The sequence below is a fragment of the Astatotilapia calliptera genome, chromosome 22, assembly GCF_964374335.1.
Source record: "Astatotilapia calliptera chromosome 22, fAstCal68.1, whole genome shotgun sequence".
NCBI classification, from domain to species: Eukaryota; Metazoa; Chordata; class Actinopteri; order Cichliformes; family Cichlidae; genus Astatotilapia; species Astatotilapia calliptera.
Window position 1 is genome coordinate 5,309,486 of NC_137442.1, and position 27,299 is coordinate 5,336,784.

Here is a 27,299-nt window from a genome sequence, read left to right on the forward strand (position 1 = left end):
GGAGAACTGGACAGGTCTTTCAGGAACTGTACTAAACTGGTTCAAAACATACTTAGAAAACAGGAAATACTTTGTATCAATAGGTAACTTCACATCTGAGCAGACAAGTATCACATGTGGAGTTCCCCAAGGTTCCATCTTGGGACCCCTTCTGTTTAACATCTACATGCTCCCACTGGCACAGATTATAAACAACAACAAAATAAACTATCACAGCTATGCAGATGACACACAAATATATATCACAATGTCACCAGGAGACCGAGGCCCTGTACAGGCTCTTGGTAAATGCATTGAGGAAATCAATGACTGGTTGTGCCACAATTTTCTCCAGCTAAACAAAAACAAAACTGAGGTAATAGTCTTTGGCGCCAAAGAAAAACGATTACAGGTCACCAGAGAACTTCAATCTATACATCTAAAAACCACAAACCAGGCGAGAAATTTGGGTGTAGTGATGGATGCAGACCTAAACTTAGAAAAACACATTAAGACAATAACAAAGTCAGCTTACTATCACCTCAAGAATATATCAAGGATAAAAGATCTGATGTCTCAACAGGACCTGGAAAAACTAGTCCATGCATTCATCTTTAGTAGGCTTGATTACTGTAACAGCATCTTTACAGGTCTACCTAAAAAATCAGTCAGACAACTACAGCTCATTCAGAACTCTGCTGCTCGAGTCCTCACTAAGACCAAAAAAGTGGACCACATCAGTCCAGCTCTGAGGTCCTTACACTGGCTGCCTGTCCGTCAGAGGATAGACTTTAAAGTTCTGATGCTGGCCTATAAAGCTCTGAATGGTTTAGGACCAAAATACATCAATGACCTCCTGACCCAGTATGAACCATCCAGATCCCTCAGGTCATCTGGATCCGGTCTTTTATCAGTTCCCAGAGTCAGAACCAGACACGGAGAAGCTGCATTCAGCTTTTATGCTCCTTATATCTGGAACAAACTCCCAGAAAGCCTCAGATCAGCTGAAACACTCAGTTTATTTAAATCCAGGTTGAAGACTCACCTGTTCTCAGCTGCATTTGAATAAAGCACCAAATCCACACTTTAAGCTTAAATTTCAAAACTTACATTTAACTACTGATTTTATCTACTGTTCTGATTTTATCTGTTTTGATTTTATATACTGTTTTGTTTGTTTGTTTGTTTGTTTGTTTGTTTGTTTGTTTGTTAATTAGTTAGTTAGTTTATTTGCTTGTTTTAATCAATTTTAAATCATGCTTTTTATTTGTTCTTGTTTCTAATGTCTCTGTAAAGCACTTTGAATCACCTTGTTGTTGAATTGTGCTATACAAATAAACTTGCCTTGCCTTGCCTTGCCTTTTGGGAAGGTGATCTTTTGCACAGTTTGCAAATGTTACTAAAAACATTCTTGGTTGAGAGAAAAAGTTCCAGACGTAACATAGATGTGGTTTTAACACATGAGATAAGAAACAACTCATCAAGACAGTTGACAAAGTAGCAAACTTTATGCACCAAATCAAGTGTTAAATCTTTTTACATGTTTTGTTTTACAGAAACCTGTCAAATTTCTCTCTCCCACAGTCTCTTTTTTTAAGAAATACAAATTCATTTACAAAAGGAAAATAAAAAAGAAATCAACAAGTAAATGCAAAAATGTGTACTTTTTTTTTTTTTAAATAAATAGTTCCATAACTGAATTATGAAGGTCTGTTACGCAGCCTCAATGAGTTTCTTGTGACAGACTGTGCCAGTTCCAGGAATTCATTAATAAGTTACTTCTCTCCAAAATATCTAACTGCTGTTCAGTTAATTGTGTTGTTAACTTTTTATTTGCCACTGACATGTCACAGATTCTGCCTGAGCATACATGTTTCTCAGTTACTTTGAAATATATTTTCAAATATTTATCAGTTTTCAGAGTTTTTAAGAAAACTTTCAACAACTGCCAGAATTGTTTTGAGGTTTTGATGCAATCTGACACCTGACTCTACAGTGACACCTACTGGCCTCTGTTATTATTGTCATATCTTGATGATGTTCCATGTAACATGAATTTTACTCTAAATAGAATTAAAGATTATAAATAGAATTTATAATACTTTAACTTTACTTCACTCACTATGTAACTGTATTACACTCATTATCTGTGAGTAGATGTTATCCAGTTTGATTTTCACACTGTCAAACAAAGCTTTTCCATGTCAGTGGGTTTTATTTTCCAAAGCATATTTCTCTCATAGACAGTGGATGGACCTCAGTGTCTCTTTATGTTAGAAAACCCAACAATTCTCAGCATTGTTTAAACTAAACAATGGTCAACAGAAAACAGCAGTGTGTGTGTGATTCATAAAGAAATAGACACATAGCACCTCTTGCTATGTTTGCAATACCATTAAAAAGGAATTATTTAACTGAGAATATAACTCCATGAAGAAAACAGTTTCAACTTTAAAATTTCTAATAAATAGCAGAGTTGAAAGAAAAATAAAAATAAAAATAAATAAAATGTAAGTATTTTACCTCATTTTATTTTATTACTTTTTGTTGTTGCTGTTATTATAAGCCATGTCTCCAGTCATGAAAAATATAATGAAAGAAACCAACGTGATGAAGGAGGTGGTTACGTTATTGACCTTAAATAAACGAATAACCAAAATGGTGCAAGTAAATTATTTATAGACAGAACAGTTAAAATATAGTGAAACATGAAAACTGTTTGACTTGAATGACTGAACAATCCTTTGGATTATAAAACAAAAAGAGAAAAAATGTTTTTCCACAAAAAATAAAGTTCACATAAACAAACTATTTAAAAAACAACTTCTATGTGTTCGTTTAACTGGAGATTTGAACATTGTTTTCCGGGTCCAGTGTTTGTATGTGTGGATCTCGTTTCAGTTTCTCCAACAGTTCAGCAGTGTTGCCAGGCACTGTTATTTCCAAAGAAGAAAAATCACTGGTATTCTTTATAAAATACATAAACTGTATATCAGAGTAAAACAAGTTGTACTTACAAGGTGAACTTGAGTTTCTGCCTGAAATAAAAAGAAAAGAAATCATTTCAGGTATTTGTTCTACATTACAATCAAAGTTTCTGTCATATATATTCAAAAATAAAAGTGTCTAATATAATAAGAAATAATATAACTGAAACATGCACTGCTGGTCCTGGTTCATTGATAAACTCGGCTCCTTTGATTCTCTGACCTTTCCTCTTTTTGTAAACAGCAAATCCAACAACAGCAAAAAGGATGAGAAGAACTGGAACAACCACTGCAGCAATGATGGAGATCATCCTGTCAGAGGGATTCTCTGCTCAGTAAAAACAGACAAACAAGATCAAATCTGCAGATGAAGCAGGTTAGAATAAACATATTTTTAAATAAAGTAATAAAATAAAGTAATATTTAAAATATCCTGGAAGAGTAGTTGTAAAACAGCTAACTGATCATTTGTTCTGTTTTGAGTGTTTTGAATCTATCTGATAGTTTTCAGTTTGTTTAAGTAAATGAAGAGTAATTTGTCACATATTTGATACAAATCTCTTAAACTGACAGCATATCTTAAAAACATAGAAGCTTGCATTTGACTGTAAAAATCTTCTAACCAGATATTTAGTCTGGATGGCTTTGCTGAAGAATCTCTGAGTCATTTTTGAACAGGATATATCCTTCAGTGTTCATATTAAATTAATATGTAGTGTGTGCAATATTTCTAAAATGAGAAACATCTGTCTGAGTGATCCTAAAAAACTAGTTCATAGATTAAATACTTCTCGGCCGGATTACTGTCATTCATTATTATCAATTTCCCCTAAATATTTCCTAAAAAGCTTTAAAAAGCAACAATATTTCTCTCATAACATACTCTCTATAGTATTTACAAGTAGAAAAGGAGGGAGAGCCTTCAGCTTTCCGGCCCCTCTTCTGTGGAACCAACTCCCAGTTTGGATTCAGGAGACAGACACTATCTCTACTTTTGATAAAGCTTATAGTCAAGGCTAGATCAGGTACCTCCTTTAGTTATGCTGCTATAAGTTCAGATTGTTCTAGGAAGTCACGTGATACACTGTGATGCACTGTGATGCACTGAGCATTTCCTCTTTACTCTTAATTCCCCACGTGTTTATAAATCACTGTAACATGTCATCACATTGTTCTCTTTTTTCTACGTTAGTCTGTGATTTATCTGCTTCATGCTCTCTTTTTTCTCTTCTTTTCTCTTTCCCTCACCCTAAACCAGTCGATGCAGATAGCTGCCCCTCTCTAAGAATGCTAAAGTGTTGCTAATAGACAGTAGTTTGATTTCTGGGGTTTTCTTCTTTTATTCTGATTTGGCGTAAATTAACCTGATTTGAAACTTTTCCAAAAATGGGTTTCTTAATAATAATAATAATAATAATAATAATAATAATAATAACAGTAACAGTTTATATTTACAATGAAAGAGAGAAAATGATTGTAATACATAATAATTAAAAAAATTAAGACATTCATTTTCCCCACAGTGACAGCTGTTCCTCCTGGGATTAAATATAGGACAGAAAAGTCAAGCATTATATTGGAGACAGCAAACAAAACGTTTCTCTCACCTCTGACAGGTATTATTTTTCCACAGTTGGTTCTGATCACTTTTTTATCCAGTTTGGTGATGATGTCATCGCCGTCAGAGAGCTGAAACACACAGTCGTATCTGCTCCAGTCTTCTGTTGTGACTGATGAAACATTCAGATCAACACACATCTGGAAGGTCTCATCATTGTTGGGGAGGATCTCTCCAGGATCCACACCATCATGAATCTCCTCTCCATCTTTCCTCCAGAACATCACGGCTCTTTGAGGGTAGAAACCTGTAGCGTGGCAGCTGACTGGAGAGGAGGAAGACTTCTGGAGGAGAGACACTGAGGGAAGAACTGGAGAGAAAGAAAGAGAAGAAAATATCAAAAGGATAAAAAGAAGGCTTTCATTTTTCCAAATCTGACAATGTTATAGCATCTTGATAACATCTAATAAATAATTGCAGACATTTATTTGACAAACAAATGACACATTAGAGCATCATCAGTCAAAACACTGTCATACATACAAGACAAAAATGTATCTGGGAAAATTAAACAATAAATAGAAAAGAAATAAGAGAGTGGTTGCTGATGTATGTCGTTTGAAAATTCTACTTGTGCCTGAAAATGTTTCTGATCAAACTGTTGATAAAATCTTACAAATGTACAGGAGATCCAGCCCAGTTTCAGTTACTTTCTAAATCATTAAATATGAAATCAGCTTAAACTTTTGTGCCATTTTCTTTTAAAAGAGACCTGTATTATTAGAAAACGATGCAACATAAAATAAACACCACAGCATCCATGAAGCTACATCAGGTTATGTGACTGTACCTGTTCTCTGCAGGGAATGTTTCCCACTTTCCAAAGACATCTTCAGCCACTTTGGACAAGTCGTACTGAGGAACTTGACGGTGTATTTTATTCTATTTTCATCAGTATCCCATCTCTGTTTGGTAATAACAGCCTCTGGTTTCAGTACGATCCACCTTAATGTCTTCATATCAAATTCAAGAAAGTCTTCTCCATTGTAAGCATACCGTAAAAAGTTGACCATCTCTCCAGTGCTTTCATCCCATTCACAGCCACTTACACTCTGTAAAATGTGGATGCCTGATGAGACAGAAAGAAAACAAAGACTGCAGTGAACTGCATTAATGTTGTTCATTGTATGAGGCACTACTAATCTCCAAGATTTGAGTATTAATAGTTGAATAATTTAATCAATTGAAAAACATTGCAGATTCAAATTAACGTCTGGTTATTTGTGTTTAAAACAAAAAGGTTTAGAAGGACAAGAGAAAGAAAATGATTCAGCAGAGGAGTCATCTTAGAAGAATGTGAAGATAGAGATATGTATATTGCTAAGATTGTTAATATTGTATTATATTATATTATTATTGTTAAAATAAGTAAAATTGAAATCTTAACATTTTTTAACACAAACTTTTGTATTTTTATGATGGTTTTAAGGTCTCAAATAAGAAAGAGGCCAACGAAATTAAAACTTGAAATCTTTCATGATTAACAAAAAACTTTTTGTTATAAAGTCTTTATTTGCTTTGTTATATCTAATGTTTTATAATGATCTGACATGAGACATAACAGGAAATACTTTACCTCCAGGTTGGTTGAACTGCTGCTGTAAACCAAAAATCCAGGCTCGGAATAAGTTTGGCAGAGTCACAAAACACTGTACAGTCAAAGACTTCAGCTGCTGAGGGTTGTCATCTAATATTTTCTTTGCCCAGTCCTGTCTTGGTTCTAGTATTTTTTTCCTGCTGTCACAGTAACCCGCCTGAATGCCATCAAACACCATTTCACTCAAAAACTCTGATATGTTTGCGACTCCTGACGATCCAGTGGCCACATGCTTCAGTGAGTGTTTTGCTGTGAGACAAACAATATTGTTTTATAGTTAAAAATATGCAAACAATGTCAGCAGCCTAACAGAGGTGTAGTCCACTTTGTTTTTCTAAGTGAGGACAAAAAAAATATTATATTTAGGTTGATCATTTGAAATTCAGTTGTTACTTTAAGAGTATTTCATGGATTAAATAAAGACCTAATCAGTGATCTAGTATATCTAGATAACGAGTGCCAAATTTAATACGGTCCAGTCAAAACAAAAACTGCTGTTTCATCTCATTAAAGAGATGCAGTGTCAGTTTTGTGACTGACAGGCCAAATTAGCATGATGATGCACTTGCGAGTCTTTGAGTCGTCTACCAGAAGTGCGCTAATGTGTATACACAGATGCAGTTAGTTTATTTCAGTGATTACATAAAAGAACAGCTCATAGTAGTGGCTTAAATATTGACCAGATGAGGCCACGTGTCCAGTGGCAGGTAAGATGAATGCGAGAAGAAGAATGATGGTAAAGAAAAATCAGTACGGTTTTCTATACAGGTAAACTCATTTGTTAGAAATGTGTGAGGACTTATCCAGAGGAGAGCTGTATTATTACATTGTTATTACTTTTCCACTATTAAACACAAATAGTATATGTGTAACAGCTGTACTATAGAAGAACACAAGACATCTGATATCTGTGGTAATGAAGATAATGTCTAATATGTAAAAATGCGGGGGGGGGGGGGGGGGTGTTAAGCTATGGAACTTATTAGTCTATTTTACATATTTTAAGATTCAGACATTAAAATGAAACACTAACACAGTCACGTTATCAGCTCGTTATCAACTCACAGAGCTTGAAGGAGAAGGGGGGAGAAAAAAAAATAAAAATGCTACAGTGCCAATAAAATTCCATTGCTAATCCACGTCCTGTTCCATCCTGTTCTGTATCATTATTATTCCACAAAGTGAATATTAAAATTTACATTGGGATCACGGTAATTATCGACGCTTACTAAACACGCTGCTGGAGGTCAGGTGAGCTGCTGTCAAAGCTTCAAAATTTAAGTTTTTCTTACCTGCAAATAAATCACGGCAGAAGAAAAACAGCAAAAATAACTTCATTTCCTCGTTATCCTGAAAGCAGCATTGGTAACCGTGAATTTGGTGGACGTTGCTTTTGAAAGCCCGACAGAGTACAAGGTTCAGATTCCTCCCCTCTCCTTCTATGTTGCATGTCCACTGATATGGGATTAATAACCTGCCATAAACTGAAACTGGAAGAAGAAGCTTTGATGATTTAAATAAGCCTAATTCCTGTAAGTCTTGTAGTTTGCGAGAAATTGTATTGTCTCTATGTAAACATTAGGAAACCAGAGTTGGGGAGACTGTTAGGATATCTATTATGTATTATTCCTGTCAATGTAACATTTGGTGCAGTATTGTCAGCCTGCAGACACGAGTGATCCAGTGAAAAGTCACAATACAAACCGTTAATACTTTTATGGCCAGAATTAAATTCCCCTCACTGACACAGCTGTTTGTCCATTTGTGCTACTTAATTGTATATGACTTTAATTTAAAAAAAAGAATACATATTACATATACATATGCATAATACATATACATACACTTCATATCTCGGAAAAGATAGGATCGTGAAAGACCCCGATTCCCTCCCATTTTCGTGCCATTTTGCTGTGCTAAAATAAGTTCATATGGTAATCTTTTTTTTATATAATATTTTAGACTTACCCCAGTTCCTTAAATTAGACTAAAATGTCTAAGCTACACAAAAGCGACATATTTGATTCTAAGGACAAAAAATGTCAGTTAATGCCTTTTTATTATGACTCTTTTTCTGCACTACGTGCTTTCAATGTTTACGTTCGTCCACCAGATGATGCTACTTGTTTTTATTATTCATAGAAGCTTGTGGTTGGGTGTCAAGTTTATAATTAGGTTATGATTAGGTTTAGGCTCAGGGTTAGGATTAGGCGTTCATATTTTAATGCTTAGGGTTAAGGAAAGCATTATGTGAATGAGGTGTCCTCACAAAGATATGAAAACGAGTGTGTGTGTGATGTCTAACTTATTTGTCTTAGAAGACCATTCTTTGAATTAAAAACTAATTTAATAATAATAAATTATGCTAACCTTTTGGATCTGCAAAAGTTATCCCGGGAGCAAGAACGAAAGTAAAAGACTGTACAGCATACAGCAGACTCTGGAAATGATTGTGCACTCTGAGAGAGAAAACTGCTCTCCAGCCTCCTCTGAGGACTCGTCCATGTCAGTCACAGAGGCAGAAAGAGACCAGCTGGACTCCAGCTCTGGCATATGTGAATATGGATAAAGGAGCAACAGGATGGACTTGTCCATCTCCACATTTTGGTGTCCCCACACAAGACTATGTCCTTGCACCCAGAGGTTTAGTCTGGGGACACTACACAGCTTTGATGAGTGACCATGAGTGACCCGAAGTCCAGCTTTGCAGATCCCTCTCATCAGTAAATGTAAGGGCAGTGTGATGTTTTTTGTCATAAGGGTCAAATGCATTAGCATTTTAAGGCTTAAAGAAAAACAGGCAATGACACAAACTTATGGGACAGAGTGCTCTTTGAGATTCTATGAAAGCGATCACTTTATTTTGAGTTTAGCTGTTGTTTATTTAGTCAACAGACGGATCATCTTCCTTTAATGCCAAAGACTTGTATGACCCGAGTAGCAGGAAAATAACACCAACATATAGAAGGTTGTTGGTTATGACTTGTACACAGTAGCTGGCAGTGGAATGGATACTGTCCATAAAGACCTGGAACAATAATAAGGGCAATGTTTCCTTCTTTTTTTAACATGATCATTGTTTATATACCGTTATAGTGTTTCATAGTTCCCCCCCCCCAAGTTTTTCTCGTGCCATCATCCAAATAAAGGATTGCTTTTTGTTAAAAACTGCAACTCCTCTTCAGTGTTTGCTTCTGGGTCCGTTCAACAAGACACACTGGCGTACCCCACGGTGACAGGATAATGTAATGATGGTCAAATGAAGCTTTCTGAAGCATTGAAGCTTGTATTGAAAAACGGTTCATTACTCGAAGCTTTTCAACACGGTCCTCTCTGGTGACATCTGGTGGCCAAAAATATGAAGAGCAGCTTGAATCCACAAAATTAAACCAACTGCTTCTCTGTAGCGTTGGCAATCGCTACAGAGTGGAATTCTGTCTGATATTGGGCCACCGTTGTGTTGCTTTAAACGTGTATTTTTTGGGGTGACAAAAATGTCATTTATTTATTTAATAAATAATTTTGACCAGTAAACTTTCCTTGTTTAAATATTTCTTTGCTTGTGATTTCTTGATGTTGGTAAATACAATAATTGAAAAAAATACCACGTTACATGTAATATATATATAATAATGTACAACACATTATGGAGTATACTTCTGCTGTGAGGTCCCGCCTCCATGTACTTATGCAGTTAATCGCTAGACGGGTATATTTATAAATAATATTACATTAGGGAAATTTTCCTATACATATTTTTGACCTGGGGGTAGAATTGATTGTGAACTGGAAAGGGAAAATGCTTATGAACTTGCAAATTAAAAACATGATGCATTTAAGGTAACCCTTTTCCATTTGTATTTAAGAAGAACATTTGTTCCACTGTGCGATGGTCGAACCTGTTCCTTTTCGTGGAGATAATTTCTCCTGCCTTAAGGAAAATCCATTCACATGGCACAGAGGAGGCTGGAGTGTACAGAAACTGGTAGTGATGCAGTTATACAGTCTAATTGGGCCCCACAAACTATCAGCTAAAGAGAATAAATAAATTAAATTGCTGCACATTTTGCAGACTAACAGTTTAAGATTATTTAAAACATAAAATATATATTTTTATAACATTAAATGTAAAGTGTGAAATAGAAGTTTTGTCTAAAGTTATTTAATGATATTTATATTATGAAAAGCAGATTTTTGATATTTTAAGTTTTTCCCGTTGTCAGATAAAATAAACACGCACAAAACAAAAGCAAACAACAAGAACACGAAGCTGGAAAACCCACCCGATTGACCAAAATCAACTCAAAATACTCCCACACAACAGAAACTCCTCTATTCCTCGCTGGCTCCAAATCTCTCAGTGGAATGATCAGTGGTTCGCTATCTGTTACCATCAAAACACCACAAATCCCGCGAATGATTCACTTCCTTATAAGCCATTGAATCAGACACCGAAGCAGTTAGGTTCTAAATGAAGCTTCGGACGTCACTGATCACGTGACTCTGGCCAAACGAATCAAGCTTCGACACAGTGCTTCTGAAGCACTGTGTTGATTTTTGTGACACACGCACCGGAGCGTCAGCTTCAAGCGGACCATCACTAGAATAATTCAAGTTTAGCTCTTTAATTCGTTAGAGACCTTCAACTGGGAGTCTCTTTTTCGATATAATTTTTAAAGAATTCAAATTGTATTTATAACATAAAATGTAATTTTCTCTGTAGCAAATCATGGATTTCATAAGCAACATACTATAGTTGTTTAGAAAAGCATAATGGCAAAAAATAATATATATATGTATATATATATATATATATATATACACACACACACACATATTTTTATTATCTTCATTTTAGATGTCAAAAAAGTATTTGCAGCTCCCAGTGTTTTCTTTTCTGTGGAAACCAGGTCGAAATGGCTCTTTGTGTGTTCAAGGTTGCTGAACCCTGGCTTAGGCCCATGTGTGGATGGCAGTGGTACTTACGATACCTATAGCAGAAATACTGGCAAATAGTAAGGGCAATGGTTGTTGATGCAATAGATGTGCTTAGGATGTCGTGATATTACACAGCAATACTAATCTGTAGGTGTTATAGAATGAATAAATCCACAGACAGGTTTTCTTTGAGAGTTGTATTTACAAAGCCTTTTATTCAACCAGGTCAGGATAACAAAGACAAGAAGCAGTCAAAAATTTAGATTACATTTCTCCTCAACCAAGTATTTACAAATATGGCACAAAATATCAGACCAATTAAATCTAGGTCATCACCGTGTGTCATACAGAAAGCATGTTGCTGTTTTTGTGGAGCGTAGACACTCCTTGGTGTGTAGCAAGCAATGAGGAGACAGCAAAGCATGGACAAAGAAGCTGTATCAAAGCACTTATTATCATACTTCGTTTTTGCATTGCATACCGGTCCGTCACACCTTATTGCTCGGTCACCCTAGAGTTGGCCAATGGCTGGAGGTGGAAGTGCGAGCAATGCTCAATCAGCACTTCTCCCTCACCACTGAAGCAACAAAGCAAAGGTGAGACTTTCCTCTACAAGTTGGTCTTTGTTACAGAGCGCTTTACTTCTTTGTCAGTAAACAGGTATATGCAAAATGTTTTCCATCATCTGACTAGCTGGACACAGGACAACATAATTGGATGGGTAATAGATGTAAAACCCTGGGTAAACAGACTCTGAGAATTTGGTTTCAAAGGTGTACAGATGAACAAGTTTGTCACTATTAGAGGAAGCATCGTAGAAGGACAAAGTGCCTGCAGGCCAATCCAGATACACACCAACTCTGCCCAATCTAGTAAGAGAAAAAACCTTCCTCACCTTATTATCATGGTATGCTACAAGCCTTTTATAAAATATGTCTACAAAAGGGATGAAGGATTCCACTTTAGACACAATCTTGTAAAGTGCATCTCTCAAAGGAACAAAGGATTCACTTTTATCCACACCAAAATACCAGGATATCTTGTTACATCCAAGCTCTAAATCATCCATTCTTCCTTTCCTTCCAATTTCTTTGTATGCAACAGCTATGCCAACATCACTCAGCATATAACCAGCACTCCACTCTACTTCCCAATAGTGGCGACCAGTCAGCGGCTGTTTGCACAGAACCTGTGTATGCTTATCAAATCTCTCTGGGTGATCTGGATAGGTTTGCCACTTCCCACATGTTGCCTTCTTGTTGTCTTCAGATAGAGTGAGGTAGTTATTTGCAGTGTCTGGGTCCAGAGTGAGATGACAGTAATCTGAATGAAAGGCAAAAACACAATCTTTTAGGAGTCATTTACATAATCATCCACTTCAGTCAAGTAACTTCTAATATTAAAAAAAAAACTATATTTGTTTTTTTGATAATTACAACAATGACTTTAAATATTTGATGATTTTGAAAACTAGCAATCTCAGAAGTAAATACTTACTCCAAAGAAAATGACTTCGCTTTTTTATAGTTCTGGGATCCCGAATCTTGGGCTTTGAAAAATGATCAGTAATCATTCTGCCCTCCTTGTAATGATAAATGGTGGCTCCTTTGTGATTCTGGTGTTGTATAGCTGCTACAAGGAAACAGAGCTGGGTGCTGCTCTCGTATGCTCTGTAAAGATCCATGAAAATGGCTGCTACTTCTTTCATATGATCCAAGGTATTGTTTAAATAATACCATGGGTCTTCATTGGCCATTGCATCAAGGTTGAGGTCAGCATCTTTCAAACCGGTGAAAACAAAGCAAAATGCATGATTTACACCTGTGGCAAGTACTGCTCTATCTAATTCTGACTTATTTTGAACAATCTTTATTCCCTCCATCCTCCCTAAAAATGACCTGATGATGTTGATTTCTCTCTCTCTATAGTCAAGGCACTTGCTAAGATTTCCCAGATTGTATGGTGACTTGTCTAAGTCATCAAAAACGTCGTTCAGTGAGCTCTCATCCGCTCTACCTTCACGAATGGAGGGAAGCACTCTTTTCAGAGCTCGTTGGAGGTGAGAGATTTTATCACTACACAACTTCTGAAACTTTTGTAGGTACTTTTTAATTTGTGGGAAATGCTTCACCACCACCTCATCCAGAGACTCATTGCATCTCTCTTTCATCTCCTTTAGAGCTTCCAGAGTATCTTCAATCCTCCTTAGTGAGTCAACGCTGATGTCTTTCTCCAGCTCTGCACCTCCATACCCTAATGTCTTCAGTGGCGTCAGCCAAACTTTTATAGGAACAGCATTTTCACCCTTTTCCTTCAGGGTCTTTGGCAGTTCTGCAATGGTCTTCATTGCTTCTTCAAATGTTGTAGGGTTGCTGTCCAGAATGAAGTCTCCAAAGAATTTACAGGAGAATTTCTTGCTCAGGTCTTTTTCTTCTTTAGTCAGCTCAACTTTAAGTTTCCCGTCAACATGGATATTCTTTATTAAAGCATCCATGCTTCCCTGGATGTCCTTAACTTGGCTACTGTCTAACTTCTCACTATCAAATGTAAACAAGGCATTGGCCCCATAAAGGATAGCAGTGACTATATGTGTAGCTGAGATACTTTCTATAATTTTTCTCTGCGATTCATTTATGGTGCCAAATATAGATGCTGATAATTTTCTGAGGCTGGTGGTAGCTTGGTACTGAATAGTCACTCTACTTTGGTTCTTGAATGTCTTTTTATCGGTCAGATATTTGCCAGATCCAACAACTTCTACAAATCCACTAAGAAAACTGGCCTTCAAAGAAGGTTCTAAACCCAACAAGGAACATCTGGATTCAATGGAGTCGCAAGCAGAAGTTTCAAATGTGCTGCTTCTTTGAGGTCTCTCAACTGTGTGCTCTGGTAGAGTGCGATCATCCCACAAGGTGAAACCTAAAGAAATGGCAAAATGTTAGTCATTTTATGAAGGTTTTGGTAAAGTCAGGAAATAATGTGCAGCTCATGATTTTATGAGCCATTATTATCATCATTATGTTACAAGATCATAACTGTATTTTATGTGTGACTATTGTTTTATTTCCTCCCTGCTTAAGAGCAGTATTGCTTATTCTAATTTGTATTTTCCCAAGCTGACTTGAACTTCCCATTGAGTTCAGGCCAGCTTCATGTTTTGCAAGCAACCCATTTGATCTTTGGGGAAGACATCTGCTTATAATACTTTCCTCCTGTGTTTTATGGAGGCAGGTAAGAAGCCTCTAGTCTTTCATTGATTTTAGCATCTTCAGCTTATAATAGATAAGTGCCTTAAGACAAATATTGTAATTTGGCACTTAACCTAACATCATTTCTATAAATAAACATCAGTGACACCTGATTTTGTTTTGCTAAGATTTAGTGATAATTTATTACTTTCCATCCAGTTTTTAAAATTCTTAAGTCATGATTTACATCATCATTATTATTACTATTATTATCATTATTATTCATCCATTCGCCTCTGCTTATCCTTTTTAGGGTCGCGGGGGCTGGAGCCTAGCCCAGCTGTTCTAGGGCGCGAGGTGGGGTACACCCCTGTACAGGTCGCCGGTCTGTCCCAGGGCCAACACTCACATTCACCCCTGCATTCACACCTATGAGCAATTTAGATTGTTCAATTAACCTATCCCCACACGGATAGGAAGCTGAGGCACCCGGGGAGAACATGCAAACGCCACACTGAAAGACCCCGGCCTCATGGTGGTATTGAACTCAGGCCCTTCTTGCTGTGACAGTGCTAACCACCGTACAGTGCTGCACAAAAGTGCTGCCCCCATTATTATTATTATTGTTAGGAAAAAATATTAGTTTCATCAGCAAATACCATTAATTTTGATCTTTAAGACACCTTGAACATGTCCAAGCATGACATTTTTAAAAGCAAACCATTTATGTTTATAATAAAGACAAAACTTACCACATATTGGCTCATCTGTTAATGCATTGTAGAGCATTCCGAGATCAAAAGGTCGACCCAGACCAGCCACTGTCATCGTATCTGAAGCCATGTCTCCGACCTGATGAAAAAAATATTTATCATACACCTTTAAATTCTGCATTCCAAAGAGAGAACCAAGCAGCAGTGGACTGTTGCTCACTGACAAAATATACCAAGAGATACCCTGAACAATCCAAACATGAAGGCAGCTGCTGATAACAAACATAAGGTAGCTCAAATATGAAATTTGAAAATTAAAATGAGTAATGATTTTTCTGACCATATTGCTTTCATGACTATTGCAGGTCAAAATCACAACAGATACAAATTGTATTCAACTCCTAGCACTGCGTTGGCATCAGGTTTAGGTTATTAGTTATTATATTATTCGTTTTATTTTGTAACAGATGTAATGACTCATATTGGTGTTTGTTAAACTGAAAAGTAGTAGAGTAGGTGATGATTGTTCGTGAAGCAGAACAACCTTTGCAGGAACCAGAGTGGTAAGGGATACAGCAGCACATGGCAAGATTTGTACACATACAGATTTGTACAAGCCACTTTTGGCTGCTCACTTGTCACAAAGATTCACAACAGTGGATAGTGCCACACCACTACTGGATGCAATGCTAATCCCAGGGTCAAACATCTGATATGTGATATCCACCTCTGTTCTATATGGAATAATTAATGTCAATGAAACGAAACACATACAGTTGCACATACAGTCCATGCGCAACTGGTCACATACAGTCCATGCATGTGCGGCAGTACAGTCAAGGAAACTTAATGATTTTATAGCGATGCTGCCTGTGGAAATTTTACCCCCAGGATATCTAAGGGTTTAATATTATTAAGAGAAGGACACACAGGTTTGAACAGAATGAATGACTGCAGCACACCCACTATTGGCCTAAATGCTGGCCTAAAAACAGCATTACATATGCTTAAAACAACAAAACAAAAGAAAGAAAAGAGAAAGAGTGGATTAGGATAGGACTTACCAATAATGCAGGGTCAATAAAAATGTCTTAAAAACATTTAACAGGAAGCTCACACTGCTACTGGTCCACCTTCCACCTTCTGTTTTTCTATCGAGAAACAGAAGAGAAATCAAATTAGTAATCAATAAGAGTCACTATTAGTCTGATTCAGTGTATTAGTGGCAGCTTGGTGTCAAATTTCAGGGGATTAACAGTAACAGCTAAATGTTATAGATACAATTCAAATTTAATTAAAGTTACAATAAACAAGATTAGCAATGAATAGGGGAAAATAGATATAACAGCATGTCTATAAAAATAAATAAAACAGAAACGAATCCAAAAAGTAGCTGCCAGAAAAGACATGTTAAAATCTGTGCATCCACCCCAGGCAGAGCCAAATATGACGTCAGCTAAAAAAAAGACTTAACTTTTAGAACCAGTGTTCAGTCGGTAGGTGACCAAAAATCCAGCTTCAGCCCTCAGATACGCGGCAATCACCAAATCACAGTATGGGGCCTCGGGAAACAGTAACAGAGAATCGGTGTTAGGTTAGATAGCGGATCTTCAAAGAGAAAAGGCCCCGATGTAATGGAGGCCACAGAGTCATGCAAATGTAACCAAAGCTGGCAGGCGTCAATAAACACATGCTGCCGAATGAGGTGGACTGGCAAGCAGGCACCCAGAGATAAAACGTTTGTTTGCATAAATATAACAAGTGGCAATAGTCAAACTACGCAATTAGCCACAGTATATTTTCACTGTAACATATGAATATATGAAAATATAGGGTGAACTCATATACATACGGTGCATTAATCCAGCAGAAAACGGAGTACAGCTGCCCCTGAGATGAACACCCGGTGCCTTAATTGCTCCACGTTTCGTACTTATTAAACAGACAATGCAGCGAACACACTGCGTTGCACACCCAAGTTTACAGCAATGTAAGCCGGCACTTCCGCGAAAATCTCCTCTTAAACTCGGGCGCCGAGTTTAAGAAACCGCCCTCGGTGATACAACTTCCACCGTCATACAATCTCAACAAATCACAAGCATTCTTCGTCTTCTTCTTCCATTTTAACGGCAGGTTGCATCCATAGATTTTGCATTACTGCCATCCCCTGGATTTTACTTAGATCACATCTAACTGGGATTGCCAGGCTTCTACCGTTCTACCTTTAAAAGCCGGAGAGCAGTCAAATGCTGGAAGTGGAAGCTAAATTGGCTAGTCATTCATATGTATATTAGGTTGTTACCTAGGAATTCTGGAGGGAGGGGAGTGGGGGTGTGTGATTGAGGGGGTGGGGGAGTGGAGTGTTTCAGTTTGCCATCTTAGGGAGAAATCAACACACATGGGTGTAGGTCCTGTGTTGCTGAGATTTATTGATGAAAACAGTACAAAAAACCAACCATTTGTACACATATTTACAAATAATAATAAAAAGTGAGTGAGTACATTACAACATTTTCAGCAATCACTCACAATCCTGACACTGCCATGGTATCTGTAGTCTGCATTTACCACATGTGTATCTGTAGCAGTGAACACATCGCACAGTGGCCTGATTTTTCTTGCATCATGCAGGTCCATGAACCAATGAACATGCTCCGTTTGCTGTGCATGTTGAATAGTCCATTCTTGAATGCTATGAAGCATGTCAAGAGTGATGAAACACAGGAAGCTCTGAAGGCGACTCGAGATACTTCTCCTGGCCTTAGCCGTTGGCTCTCCATCTGCAGCGTACGCTTCTATTGGGGTGAAAGGGAGACAGGTCCCCACATGTTCTTCACGCCACACTGTGCCATCTTTCGCTGTCTCAGTCCCCAAACAAGCTCTCTTTTTTGGTGGAGAAGCAGTCTCCTCATCTGCAGTGTGAACAAATTCAAATTGTGAGCAATGGAAAGGTCAAACAAAATCACAAATGCATGCATAGATACTAATTATAATTCCAGTATCTCCTCCTCTGTATCAGAATAATGTCTGATCAATTGTGATCAAGGGTATATATATGATACAATCTCACTGCACTTAGCCTAATCCTTCATTGCCCTGAAGAATTCTGTGGTGTACGTCTCCAGACTCTGTCACTTCTCTCACATGTGCTCAGTGTGAACCTGCTTTCATCTGTGAAGAGCACAGGATTGTTGCCCTCCTACGACTTCCTCCACATCTCCTGATGCACTGGCCTGTCTCCTGCTAGCGCCTCCATGCTCTGGACACTACACTGACAGACACAGCAAACCTTGCCACAGCTCACATTGATGTGCCATCCTGGATGAGCTGCACTACCTGAGCCACTTGTGTGGGTTGTAGACTCCGTCTCATGCTACCACTAGAGTGAAATCACCGCCAGCATTTAAAGGTGACCAAAACATCAGGCAGAAAGCATCGGTACAGAGAGTGGTCTGTGGTCACTACCTGCAGAACCACTCCTTTATTGAGGAAGTCTTGATACTTGCCTATAATTTCCACCTTTTTTCTATTCCATTTGCACAACAGCATGTGAAGTTGATTGTCAGTGTTGCTTCCTAAGTGGGCAGTTTGATTTCACAGAAGTGATTGACTTGGAGTTATATTGTGTTGTTTAGTTGTCCCCTTTATTTTTTGAGCAGTGTATATATTTCCACTAAATTAGATTTTTTATTTTTTTATTATTATTATTATTTTTTTGTGGTATTGAGAAACCTCTATGACAACAGCTCAGCAGATCAGATGGATCCTGAATCTCACTCAAATTCACTCAAATTCACTTTACATTAAATATGAACTTTCTGCAATTTCTGATATTATTTGTGTGTATTTGCATTAAAGTTAACCTATTTGAGACACAGGTTTTAATAAAGAAAATTACTGGTCAAATAATGTTCAGATAGTGCCTAATCGTTGTCGTAATCAATGGGGCTTTACATAAATTTTGTCAAATTTGGGCATAATAGACATTTTTGGATATTACATCCTCGTATTTAATATGTTTGCTGAGCTAAAGTATAGAAGATGAAATATCCCAATATCTTATTTATAAAGCAGTTTTAATCAACTCTTGCAAATTTTTTTTCACAAAATGAAAAAGAATTAGAACTAAAACACATTACAAAAAATGTAAGACTACATACAGGTCCTTCTCAAAATATTAGCATACTGTGATAAAGTTCATTATTTTCTGCAATGTACTGATAAACATTAGACGTTAGACTGTATTATTTTATTGTTTTTCTGTAAAGCACTTTGGTATGCCTAGGCTTTTAATGTGCTCTATAAATAAAGGTTGTTGTTGTTGTGTAGATTCATTTCACACAACTGAAGTAGTTCAAGCCTTTCATTGTTTTAATATTGATGATTTTGGCATACAGCTCATGAAAACTCAAAATTCCTATCTCAAAAAATTAGCACATTACATCCGACCAATAAAAGAAAAGTATTTTTAATACAAAAAAAGTCAACCTTCAAATAATTATGTTCAGTTATGCACTCAATACTTGGTCGGGAATCCTTTTGCAGAAATGACTGCTTCAATGCGGCGTGGGAGGCAATCAGCCTGTGGCACTGCTGAGGTGTTATGGAGGCCCAGGATGCTTCGATAGCGGCCTTAAGCTCACCCAGAGTGTTGGGTCTTGCATCTCTCAACTTTCTCTTCACAATATCCCACAGATTCTCTATGGGGTTCAGGTCAGGAGAGTTGGCAGGCCAATTGAGCACAGTAATACCATGGTCAGTAAACCATTTACCAGTGGTTTTGGCACTGTGAGCCGGTGCCAGGTCGTGCTGAAAAATGAAATCTTCATCTCCATAAAGCTTTTCAGCAGATGGAAGCATGAAATGCTCCAAAATCTCCTGATAGCTGCATTGACCCTGCCCTTGATAAAACACAGTGGACCAACACCAGCAGCTGACATGGCACCCCAGACCATCACTGACTGTGAGTACTTGACAATGAACTTCAGGCATTTTGGCATTTCCCTCTCCCCAGTCTTCCTCCAGACTCTGGGACCTTGATTTCCGAATGACATACAAAAGTTGCTTTCATCCGAAAAAAGTACTTTGGACCACTGAGCAACAGTCCAGTGCTGCTTCTCTGTAGCCCAGGTCAGAAGCTTCTGCCGCTGTTTCTGGTTCAAAAGTGGCTTGACCTGGGGAATGCGGCACCTGTAGCCCATTTCCGGCACACGCCTGTGCACGGTGGCTCTGGATGTTTCTACTCCAGACTCAGTCCACTGCTTCCGCAGGTCCCCCAAGGTCTGGAATCGGTCCTTCTCCACAATCTTCGTCAGGGTCCGGTCACCTCTTCTTGTTGTGCAGCGTTTTCTTAAAACAATGAAAGGCTTGAACTACTTCAGTTGTGTGTAATGAATCTAAAATATATGAAAGTCTAATGTTTATCAGTACATTGCAGAAAATAATGAACTTTATCACAATATGCTAATTTTTTGAGAAGGACCTGTATATGAAACACTCATGAGGTAGCTACTCTGATATGAACTGTTTGACAGTTTAGCAGCAGTAATGGCAAAGGATCACATACACTTATTATTCATTTTATTGTTAAGTTAAGTTACTGTGTTGTGTTATGTCATGTCGTGTTGTGTTGTAAATAGTGCCAATGTGGGACAGTTTTCCCATTTCATTGTAGTATTGTACTATGTATGACTGTGCAATGACAATAAAGAGTTATCATATCTTATCTGTCTTCTGTTTACAACTCAAAAACATGAAATACCACAAAAGCTGCATTCACAGAATACTTTAATATAAGAGGTTTAAATCTCTTAGTGCTATGTACTCTCTGTCACCATCTATGGAAGTAATTCTATGGAATTAATGAACCCGTGGAAACGAAACTTGACTTAAGTGAGGATAAGCTGTTTATTCAAAAAGTGGTGACCAATACAAAGCAAAAGGCAAGAGGAAACTAAGGCTAAACTAACTGGACTAAACACTGGAATATCATGACATGACAACATGAACCCTGGATATGAACCACTTAAACACGATTACCTGAACATGACTGTGACAAAGTGGGTGAGAAGACCATTTGTCTATATTCTTAGTTAACATTCTATATAATAATATATATATTATATATATTATATATATAATATATAATATAATTTAATAAAGTTGATTTTAGAGGGTTTGAGAAGAAATAGATTTATTGTTGTAATATGTATTGATTACACCAGAGTTTATGTTGCCAGTAAAGAGGAGTAGTAGAGGTTTGAATATAATCATGTTCATCTTACCTACCTACTGAATGGAATAGTCCAGAGGAGAAATTGTTTGGTTAAGTGGACTATTTAAGCAGAAGAACTCAGGTGTTTTGGGAGAGAAAGGTTCAGGTCAGTGTAGCTGTGTGCAGTTTGACCTTAATTTCTGTTGATTTAAGTTCAGTTATGTTTATTTGAATTGAGTTAATTATAGAGTTGAGTTTCTTATTTGTTTCTTTGTAAATATTGTTTGGGCCACAAAATGGTGAATAAATCACTTGCTACACTGGACAGCATCAGTCTCCTGCACTTCTTTGACCGCTTAAGTCGAGTCCTACCACAATGACACATAAATAACAGATAACCTGACAATGAACAAAGGAAAGTGAACACAAAACGAGAGACTGTCAAAATAAAACACACAGCAAGACACAGGCAGGAACATTAGAAGAGGATCGACTGGGGAGACAGAGGAAGGAAACACAAAGAGGGAAGGGAGACAAGTTATGGAGGGAAAGAGAGAGAGCTGGAGAAAGAAGGAGAGACGCAAAACGGGCTGTGAAGAACATACATAAATACACACGAGAGACAGGGGTAACATGGAAACACAAGGGAGGCAACATTAAATAGAAAAGGGAAACAAGACGCAAGGACACACACACCCACAGACCGAGAGAAAGCGAGGGACACAGGACAACGACACAAAGGAAACCTCAAAAACAAGAAATTACAGGAAAACTTTGCAGCAATAACAAGAATAAATTCAGGACTGACTAGTGAAACTTAAATCATAATAGCACAGAAATACTCAAACAAAATAAACTCAGTCCAAGACCCAGAACCTTGACAATATCAGGAATCTGTATGCTCCCAGCTAAAGCCAGAAGGCAATTTACAACATTCAGAGTGAGAAAACTATGAATCCATTTAAATCAGTGATAGATAGAAATGTTCAAATTCTGAAGATTTAAAAAAAAAAACAAAAAAAACATCAGAGAACATTTTTATTAGAGCATCAAAGCAGAGCTCACATCTGAAGCAACATTCTTTACTTAACCAAAATAAAAAGTATATGAACTATTTTTAATCAAAATAAAATTTAGAATTAAAATAAAAGAAACACAAATAAATATATAAAATTAATAGGAACAAAATCTAATTGTAATGTTTCAACCAACTGTTGCCAAGTCTTTGTTCATAGGGGGTCATGTGATTCAGTGCATCTTCAATCTGGAGAATTTTCATACAACTTTATAATGAAATAATAAAATGACAAAATTTCATTTCCAAATGAGAGTCTGTTGCTGTCACCCTTCAGATATTTTAGTGTCATTTGGAAAATACCACATGCTTTGTACGATTCCAATTTCTCAATAAAATTACACACTTCAGTTCTACCAAACAGTCATCATCAGATACATATCTATCAATAAAGTTAGTTTTGCTTTGTAGAAGACTTGTGATACTGCTGCATCGATACTGTGACTACATACTGAAGCAAAATAAAATCACAAATGCATGAAATGTACACACAGGAGCTGCATACAGATGTCTGACCATGCACTAATTTACAACAAGTGCAGAAGAATGTGATCATTACCTGTGCCTAATTTATTCACTGGTGTTTTTAACATATGTATTTGAAACACTGAGGTGACAGCAGCAGCTGGAGGAAAGTCATACAGAGAGCGGAGTGAAGAACTTCTTAGGACACTCAGCTTTGTGGATTTAGTCTCTCAGACTGCTCAGAGCCATCGTCAAGAGCTGGAAGATCAAAAGCATACAGTTTACACATATTTTAGCCTTTTCAAGGGTGTAATTTCTAGTGATTATTGAATACATGGCCTTTGCTTCCCAGCTATGAAAGTGAGAGGGAGATCAGGGCTGTTCAAGTGATCAGATCATGTGTAACAAAAAAGAACAAGTCTGTACTTTGTTTTACAATTAAATAATGCATATTATATCTCTAATAAATGTTCTACATTACTTACAGGATGTAGAACATTTAGCTGAAACAAACTAAAATCAACCATATCTGTTGTAATTTTGTGTCAATTTCCTTTTTACTTTGATTATTTCCTTCTCACCTCATCCTTCTACTGCCCTATAATCATTTTACTTGACATGAACTTGAACTAAACTTTAGATTTCTCACATTTTTTATTTATGTAGGTCAAAAATGTCACAGCTGTGATGATGGTGAAAGCTAGAACAATCACTGCAGCTGCGATGAAGGTTCCCATGTCAGTGCGCTTTTCTGTTGAACAAAATATGACAACACTTATAATACTGAACCAAAATGTGTGCAGTTACTAAAGAATAAGTGGAGAGAAAATCAAGGACCCGATAGTTGATGAGTCTAACATCGCTAAATGTCACACAAAGCCATCAAAACTTCATTACTTAAGCATTAGTTATGCGCCTTGTGCACTCTAAAGTAGTGATTCACCATAATGCAAATGGTACTTCATTACTTTAACCCAGTTTGAGATGCCATTTTTACGCCAGACTTATGCTACACTTGTAAAGACTTGTCTTTATTGATCAATAAGAATGGCATTTAGGAATTAAATTTGACAACTAAACTGTTTAGTTAACAACTTCATAATATCAAACTCAGTTTTCAAACCCTGCAGGATCCAGTCTTACTCCACTTGGTCCTGATCGCTGTTTTGTCCAGTTTGGTGATCATGTCCTCGTTCACACCAGAGAGCTGAAACACACAGTCGTACCTCTGCCAATCTTCAGGTGTGACTGATGAAAGTTTCAAATCAACACTCAACTGGAAGGTCCCATCATTGTTGGGGAGGATCTCTCCGGGATCTACACCTTCATGAATCTCCTCTCCATCTTTCCTCCAGAACATCAAACCTCTGTCAAGATAGAAACCTGTAGCGTGGCAGCTGATTGGAGAGGAGGGAGTTTTCTGGAGGAGCGACACTGAGGGAAGAACTGGAGAGAGATTGGCAGTTGTCACATTCTTTTTTGAATTTTATTTTACTTTTAATGCAAGAAATCCATATTAACTTTCTATTCTATTATGTTTCATCAGATTGTGTAATCCTACCTGCTGTCTGCAGAAAGCTCCTGCCATACTGCAAATACTCCTTTAAAAACTCAGGGCACCGATGACCTAAAAAGTTTTTGTTTAATTCTAATCGAGTTTTTTGAGCATCCCATCTCAGTTTGGTGAGGACAGCCTGTGGTTTTGGAGTGATCCATGTCAGTGTCTGCAGGTCCAATGCTAGAAGGTCTTCTCCATCATAACTGTACAGATTGAACCCATTAATCTCACCAGTCTCATTATTCCACTCACAGCCATTCATCCTCTGGATGATATGAACACCTGAAAAGAGAGAAAGTAACAGTAACTGTGGTAAAGCAGTACGATGTCAGCACAGCATAGTGAAACTGCACCTTTGGGACAAATCAACATTACAAAAGTAACAAGTGAAACAAATCAGTACCTTCAGTTTGGTTGAAACGTTGCCTCAAAGTCTTAATTGTAGCCTTAAAGAAGTGATGACTGTCATGAGATTGTAAACTATACCACTCCAGGTGCTGAGGATGATCCTCAAAGAATTTAATCCAGTCTTTCTTTAGCTCTGCTCCTCTTACACTGTTGAAGTCACCTATCTGAACTTCATCAACAAGTGCACCAGCCACAAACTCTGGGATACTCTGGACTCCAGAGGTTTCAGTGGAGAAAAACTTCAGGGAGTGTTTTACTGTAAAATTGGCAGGACAAAATCAGATGACATTTGTATTATATAATTTCTGTACCATTTAAGAAGGATAAATAAAAACTAAAACTTGGTTCAGATTCATCATTTTAATTAATTAAATTAGCACCTTTAAATCTCAATCTTGAGTGAGAGAATGGCCATTCAACAGGGCACTGATAGGAATCTCTGAAGATGAACAGCACAGTCAATTTTAAATACAGTCAAGCAGATGTAACCAGATGTACCCTTGACCTTCTCCAGAAAAGGAGAGATGTTATAACCTTATCTCCTATTACAGTGATTGCCCCTTGTCTCTTCCACCCATCCTCAAGGACACAGAACAAAAGACTTCACCTGTTGAATTTCCCCCGACTGGGTGTCACCAACTTTCTCAGAGTTGTAACTGTGTGTGTGCAATAAAGTTAAAGCTGAATGCTCTTTCATATGTGCACCTTTTAAATGACCCAAAAGTGACATTGCTAAAACATGTAATGAACACATAAAAGAAAAGAAACATTTTCACCACATTGTGTAAGTTAAAAGGATAAAATAGAAAATAAAAGATCAAGTAACCTGCTTTTAGAATAAGTTAATATTTTTTAAATAACTTAACTGTGTGTATAATGTTCTGTAACACTCTGTAGTGCTTTCCTTTCAGCTACAGTCCAGTTTGTGAAAAACACAAGGATGTCACAAGAGAGGATACTTTGAACAAAAGATCTGTAAAAGCATAGCCACAGCTGCTGATCTAAAATTTCTCTTCTATATGCTCAAATATCTCCGTGTCTTTTTGACAAGTTAGGTGTTGTTAGTAGTCCATGTCAGGCGTAAAATGGCGACAGCTCATAGCAAAACTAAAAGACCAAATCTCTTACAATGCAATTTGCTGTAAGTCAAGAGAAATATTTTTAAATAAAAACTTAAATAAACTTTGAATAAAATATCTTACCTGGAGATGCAGCAGGAGAACAGAGGAGTAATATAAGCACACACTTCATCTTTTTTTCCATTTTCACATTCACTAAAACAAGAAAAACAACAGACAAAAACAACTGCAAGTGGTTGCGTGACTTGTTCAAGTTCTGTTTTCTGTTAGGCTGTGGTGAAGTTGTCTGAGTCAGAAAAAAATTAAACATTAAACCGACTGTGTGCCTCCAACAGTCTCTCTGTTTTTACCATGGCATGCACACTGGATTCCACCTGAAAGCATAACAAGGACACAAGACAGGACACAAACTCTGGTTTCAGATACTTTAGAGAGATTTATTTTTTTATAAATACTACTTCTGCTGCTTCAATTGAGTTGCAAAAGTCAGCTTGGTTAATAAGAAAAAGAAAAAAAACTGCAAAAATGTTAAACATTATTGTTTAGTAAAACTACATCCCCTATATACTGCAGGTTTCAGGCAACTGAGTTACAAGTACTTATGCAAATAGATAATTTAATATGTGTTTTTTCTTATAATTATAGCATCAAACTCGAAACCTGCACTGAAATTAGACTGTTTAAATGGAGCTACTTTAGATGAACAACTTAATGATAGAATTATGAGGACACACATTTGTGTTTTGGGGGATTTTTGTGGAAGTTGTTGCTATTAGTCTAAAATGAAGGCAGGCAGGTTACACAAGTCCAAGATCTTTTAATGCCAATGTGAATTTAAAGGATGCAAACTGCATGCATAACATTTTTTGTGTCATTAAATGTGTAATTCAAAGTCAGATTGATATTATGATTGTCACAAATGGTGTAGTTTTACCTAAATTATGATTCTTCCCTAAATGAACTGATTGTGAGTTTTACTCTACCTGAGCAGTCAAAGCGTTTTATACAACATGCTTCATTCACCCCTTCACACTTTGGATTTCTTTTTATGCAACATTCATATACACTATTCATATACACTATGCTCTCCACTCAACAGTACCAATGCCACATCAGCTCCACTAAGGTGCTATTGAAGGCTCTTAGGGTTCTGATGATCTTGTACAGTTCCAGGAATTCCAGGATCAATGTGTGAGCCACTGTCATAGGCTTTCTTGTAGTCCACTTAGGCAGTCTACAGGTTGGTCAGTCTAGTCTACAGTCTCGAGTGACTGCTCTACCTAGCAGGAACTGGTGTTCTCCGCTGGTGTTACTGGTTATTCCTGTCTTGGCCCCACTCATGTATTGAGCTATGTGTCTATTCACCAAATACACTTTATTTACAGCATAAAAATACCCTGATCAGGGAAGAGAATGATTCAAAACAAAACCTAAAGACCCAAAGGTCCCAATTGGGCTCCGCCACACTTCTTGGCTATTA

The 27,299-nt window shown here is 37.2% G+C and overlaps 2 protein-coding genes and 1 long non-coding RNA gene across 6 annotated transcripts in view; 1 reads left to right on the top strand and 2 right to left on the bottom strand.

The window, feature by feature from the left end:
* Positions 1 to 27,299, top strand: part of LOC145423501 (uncharacterized) — a 152,313-nt gene that overhangs the window by 41,979 nt on the left and 83,035 nt on the right. The window lies entirely within an intron of this gene.
* LOC113015193 (major histocompatibility complex class I-related protein 1-like) lies at positions 1,469 to 26,082 on the bottom strand. 3 transcript variants are annotated; one of them, XM_080296096.1, is made up of 7 exons: positions 25,943 to 26,082; positions 24,736 to 24,996; positions 24,336 to 24,614; positions 4,574 to 4,894; positions 3,190 to 3,294; positions 2,997 to 3,013; positions 1,469 to 2,912 (listed from the first exon to the last, which is right to left on the bottom strand). In XM_080296096.1, exons 1-7 carry the CDS (start codon positions 26,001 to 26,003, stop codon positions 2,877 to 2,879), a joined length of 1,080 nt encoding a protein of 359 aa, XP_080152222.1. In that variant the 5' UTR covers positions 26,004 to 26,082; the 3' UTR covers positions 1,469 to 2,876. The 3 variants fall into 3 exon arrangements, with proteins under 3 accessions (XP_080152222.1, XP_080152220.1, XP_080152223.1); XM_080296094.1 differs by having other exon boundaries at positions 2,997 to 3,017; XM_080296097.1 differs by lacking the exons at positions 1,469 to 2,912; positions 2,997 to 3,013; positions 3,190 to 3,294; positions 4,574 to 4,894 and adding exons at positions 22,259 to 23,032; positions 23,424 to 23,525; positions 23,918 to 24,220.
* Positions 11,302 to 17,042, bottom strand: LOC113015172 (stonustoxin subunit beta-like). Its single transcript, XM_026157111.2, has 6 exons — positions 16,873 to 17,042; positions 16,495 to 16,582; positions 16,085 to 16,171; positions 15,060 to 15,159; positions 12,617 to 14,038; positions 11,302 to 12,442 (listed from the first exon to the last, which is right to left on the bottom strand). The coding sequence occupies exons 4-6, from the start codon at positions 15,148 to 15,150 to the stop codon at positions 11,769 to 11,771; spliced, it is 2,187 nt and encodes a 728-aa protein (XP_026012896.2). The 5' UTR covers positions 15,151 to 15,159; positions 16,085 to 16,171; positions 16,495 to 16,582; positions 16,873 to 17,042; the 3' UTR covers positions 11,302 to 11,768.